At 37.7% G+C, this 4,935-nt stretch overlaps 2 protein-coding genes across 5 annotated transcripts; both read left to right on the top strand.

Annotated features, from left to right (window-relative positions):
• Window positions 1-232: 232 nt before the first annotated feature.
• On the top strand, window positions 233-1,086 carry LOC138866737 (uncharacterized). 2 transcript variants are annotated; one of them, XM_070140415.1, is made up of 3 exons: window positions 233-286; window positions 460-535; window positions 566-1,086. In XM_070140415.1, the coding sequence occupies exons 1-3, from the start codon at window positions 269-271 to the stop codon at window positions 1,012-1,014; spliced, it is 543 nt and encodes a 180-aa protein (XP_069996516.1). In that variant the 5' UTR covers window positions 233-268; the 3' UTR covers window positions 1,015-1,086. The 2 variants fall into 2 exon arrangements, with proteins under 2 accessions (XP_069996516.1, XP_069996515.1); XM_070140414.1 differs by having other exon boundaries at window positions 460-1,086.
• Window positions 1,087-3,111: 2,025 nt separating this feature from the next.
• On the top strand, window positions 3,112-4,077 carry LOC138866736 (uncharacterized). Of its 3 annotated transcripts, none has more exons than XM_070140413.1 (3): window positions 3,112-3,162; window positions 3,340-3,415; window positions 3,512-4,077. In XM_070140413.1, exons 1-3 carry the CDS (start codon window positions 3,145-3,147, stop codon window positions 3,991-3,993), a joined length of 576 nt encoding a protein of 191 aa, XP_069996514.1. In that variant the 5' UTR covers window positions 3,112-3,144; the 3' UTR covers window positions 3,994-4,077. The 3 variants fall into 3 exon arrangements, with proteins under 3 accessions (XP_069996514.1, XP_069996513.1, XP_069996512.1); XM_070140412.1 differs by having other exon boundaries at window positions 3,446-4,077; XM_070140411.1 differs by having other exon boundaries at window positions 3,340-4,077.
• Window positions 4,078-4,935: the final 858 nt, after the last annotated feature.

The following is a 4,935-nucleotide window of genomic DNA, read 5'->3' as shown; positions in this document are numbered from 1 at the left end:
CGGAATGTCAAACACCTCATTCTTTAATTATTCCCTTGAGATGAAGACGGTACCAGAGCAGACAAGGAAATCTAGTTTTGCGTCAACCATGACTGGCATATTTCTTACCCCTTCCTGGTATTTTTTTCCCATTTATTTTGTTTACGGATCCTGTTAGAATTCAACAGTCTGGGAATATGAGGCAAATGTCCTCACGCTGTATAAATATGAGGACAAAGATAGAGAGCGATACACTCCTCAGTGGATCCCGTCAGACACAACAGCCAAGATGCGTCGCGGTCTCATGGTGAGAATCCCGTGATGTTTCAATGGGAATGACGATAATCATTTCTATAAGCACTTGATGTCTCATACGTTCATATATGTTTTGTTAGCAATGCAGTTCCTTTTATACCTATTTTTATAAGGATATGTAGAGGGAAGATTATTCAAAGCTAAACCATTTAATTTATGTTACAGGTGGTAAGCGTAGCGCTGCTGGCGACGGCGATGGCTGACAGTGGTTACGGAGGACGTGGAGGAGGAGGTGGAGGTGGTGCAGTCGGCGGTGGATTCGGAAGTGGAGGTGGTGCAGTCGGCGGTGGATTCGGAAGTGGAGGAGGTGCAGTCGGCGGTGGATTCGGAAGTGGAGGAGGTGCAGTCGGCGGTGGATTCGGAAGTGGAGGAGGTGCAGTCGGCGGTGGATTCGGAGGAAACGCTATTGGAGGTGGAGTCGGCGGTGGAGCAGGTGGAGCCGGAGGTTACGGCGGCAATGGCGGAGGCGGAGTAGGAGGAGGCAGTGTGGCTCCTGGAATTCTCGTTGGAAGCGGAAGCCTCCCAAGTGTTGGTGGAAATGGTGGAAGCTACGGTGGTGGCAGTGGCGGTTTCGGCGGAGGAAACGGCGGTTTGGGTGGCGGAAGTGGCGGATTCGGCGGTGGAAACGGCGGTGGAATCGGCGGTTTTGGCGGAGGAAACGGCGGATTTGGCGGTGGCAGTGCTGGCGCGGGTAATGGAGGTAGCTACGGAAGGAGATAAACAGCTCAGTAAAATTCCAATGTTTCCTTTAAAATGGCAAGCTGTTTAGCGACGATAATAAAAGTCTTTTTTTAAATACATATTTGTCTTAATACAACCAAATATCTATTGAAACAGAAATGTTGGCGAAATAAAATGACCTAAAAAAAGTAGATATTCTAACCGTATACATTCATATAACAGGGTAAAAAAAGAAAAAAAACAAGGAAACCAAAATTGTACCGTTGGAATATATATATATATATATATATATATATATATATATATATATATATATATATATATATATATATATATATATACATATATACATATATATGAAATGTATCCATTTTGACAAATGTAGAAAAGGTATGAATGAGACTGGATATCTTCACAATACAAGAGATGTATTTGACCGGTTTCGATTACGTCTCCATCAGAAATACATATATAAGAGAAAATACATAGCATTTATATACTACATGGGAGCTGGTAGATCACCTGACGACTGTGACCTGTCTCATTCATACCTTCTCTCTCTCTCTCTCTCTCTCTCTCTCTCTCTCTCTCTCTCTCTCTCTCTCTCTCTCTCTCTCTCTCTCTCTCTCTCTATATATATATATATATATATATATATATATATATATATATATGTATGTACAAGGATATATGTATATAGCCACATACATATATATATACATATTTATACATATATATATATGTTTATACTTGTCTATGTATGTATTCATATATTACACACACACACAATAAACATGCATATATACGCACACACACATACACACACACATATATATACATACGTATATATATATACATGTATATATATATGAATGAAAAAATGTTTGTTTACATGTCCCCGTGTTTTTATTTTGGCTTCGGTATCCATGGTAACTACATAACTGGAGGAAGTACTTCAGAATTTCGAGAATGTAACAAAACCCCAATTTTCTTGTTTTTTGGTCTCAATAGATATGGAGATTGGGATGTTGTGTAAAAACGGAATTAAAAGTTGTAAAGCTGAGACAAAATCATCAGTGAGATGAAGACCACAGCTTCTTCTTATTTTTTTTTTACACTGGTATGTACGTTTATCATCATTATATGAAAAAAAAAAATATTTGTTTTACTTTAATGAATTTTGATATTTTTTTCCTCATTATCTTACCCACATGGTACTTCATACATAAATAAGTCTCATCCTTACTCAAGTATGAGTAGATATGTAATGTTTATGTAAGACAGATAGCTCCTAGTTACAAACTCCTTTTAGTGAGTTGGTATGAGTGTCTGTCTTGCAGTTACCTGCCTGCAAAGACCCAGGTTGGAATCCTGGTCGGAGAGGGTTAGTTATTTATTCATGAAATTAATCTGGTAGTGCAATAGTCTTTCATATATATATATATATATATATATATATATATATATATATATATATATATATATATATATATATGCATATATATATACACATATATGTATATATACATATATACATATACTGCATATATATACACAGACACACACACATATATACGCACATGTATGTATTTGTATATACACATATATGAATGTATATATATATATATATATATATATATATATATATATATATATATATATATATATGTATATATATATATATATATATATATACATATATATATATATATATATATATATATATATATATATATATATAAATATATATACTTTATATATATATATACATATATATATATATACTATATATATATATATATATAGATAGATAGATAGATAGATAGATAGATAGATAGATAGATAGATATTTACACATATATGTATGTATTCATTTATGTTTGGAAGACCGCTACAAAACGGAATGTCAAACACCTCATTCTTTAATTATTCCCTTGAGAGGAAGACGGTACCAGAGCAGACAAGGAAATCTAGTTTAGCGTCAACCATGACTGGCATATTTCTTACCCCTTCCTGGTATTTTTTTTTTCCATTTATTTTGTTTACAGATCCTGTTAGAATTCAACAGTCTGGGAATATGAGGCAAATGGCCTCACGCTGTATAAATATCAGAACGAATATGGAGAGCGATACACTCCTCGGTGGATCCCGTCAGCCACAACAGCCAAGATGCGTCGTGGTCTCATGGTGAGAAAGAATGCCGTGATTTTTCAATGTGAATGACGATAATCATTTCTATATGCACTTGATGTCTCATACGTTCATATATGTCTTGTTAACAATGCAGTTCCTTATACACCTATTATTATAAGGATATATAGAGGGAAGATTATTCAAAGCTAAACCATTTAATTTATGTCACAGGTGGTAAGCGTAGCGCTGCTGGCGACGGCGATGGCTGACAGTGGTTACGGAGGACGTGGAGGAGGAGGTGGAGGTGGTGCAGTCGGCGGTGGATTCGGAAGTGGAGGTGGTGCAGTCGGCGGTGGATTCGGAAGTGGAGGTGGTGCAGTCGGCGGTGGATTCGGAAGTGGAGGTGGTGCAGTCGGCGGTGGATTCGGAAGTGGAGGTGGTGCAGTCGGCGGTGGATTCGGAAGTGGAGGCGGTGCAGTCGGCGGTGGATTCGGAAGTGGAGGCGGTGCAGTCGGCGGTGGATTCGGAGGAAACGCTATTGGAGGTGGAGTCGGCGGTGGAGCAGGTGGAGCCGGAGGTTACGGCGGCAATGGCGGAGGCGGAGTAGGAGGAGGCAGTGTGGCTCCTGGAATTCTCGTTGGAAGCGGAAGCCTCCCAAGTGTTGGTGGAAATGGTGGAAGCTACGGTGGTGGCAGTGGTGGTTTCGGCGGAGGAAACGGCGGTCTGGGTGGCGGAAGTGGCGGATTCGGCGGTGGAAACGGCGGTGGAATCGGCGGTGGAATCGGCGGTGGAATCGGCGGTGGAATCGGCGGCTTTGGTGGTGGAAATGGCGGATTTGGCAGTAGTGGTGCTGGAGGTAATGGAGGGAGCTACGGACGGAAATGAATTGTATAAGATACCAAAGTTTAACGTTTCCTTCTTCAAGAAGCGAACCTACTTAATGAATTTAATAAATCTTTTTACTACCAACATTTTCTTTTTAATAAACCCCACTACATACCGAGCAATATACCAGATACTACATGAAAATAACAATTTTGGCATTGCAAATTATATATATATATATATATATATATATATATATATATATATATATATATATATATATATATATATATATATATATATATATATATATATATCGCAATATTGGAAGTGCAGTAAAACATCAATACTAATGAACTATAGCGATTTTTAAATTTTAAAATATGGTGTGTATATATACTTATTTTCACGCACGCCCCCGCAAAACGCATTTTTAAAAATTCTTTCTTTAAAGACACTTTAAAGACAAGAAAAATTAAACTACTATGGTCTGCCAAATTGAAATTTCAACTCATGGCATTCCTAACACACTCAGTATACCCAATTCTCATTAGTAAGTTTGGCCATTTTGACCCGTGCGCAAAAATTCCATGAAAAAAAAAAATCAAAACGTTTATTGTTACACGTTTATCCATGAATAAGGCCCTTTTGTTGAAAAATTATAAATATAACAAAATATATTTCATCTTTTTATTGAATTTACGTTTATATTGGTTAATTGTACAACAGATTTGACCCTAATTGTACTACATATAGGCATGGGTTTTACATAGATTAGGGGATGGGTTGGTTAAAATGTCCAGAGGCTAATTTCAGTTTCGATGACACGAAGATCGCAATTGTCCTCAAGAATATTGAAACAAGGTGAACAAATAACAGCGGTTGAATGTTGAAATCACGTGGAGCCTGAGGAACCGAGAGCCCTTTTCGCACCTCGTCTCTTGTTCATAATTATGTAAACTTCAAGTATTTTATAGATTATCGAAAGAGGTCATAAATACT

The sequence above is a fragment of the Penaeus vannamei genome, chromosome 26 (assembly GCF_042767895.1).
Source record: "Penaeus vannamei isolate JL-2024 chromosome 26, ASM4276789v1, whole genome shotgun sequence".
Taxonomy (NCBI): Eukaryota; Metazoa; Arthropoda; class Malacostraca; order Decapoda; family Penaeidae; genus Penaeus; species Penaeus vannamei.
Note: the sequence above shows the minus strand (reverse complement) of the source record. Positions and strands in the feature narration are given on the sequence as shown.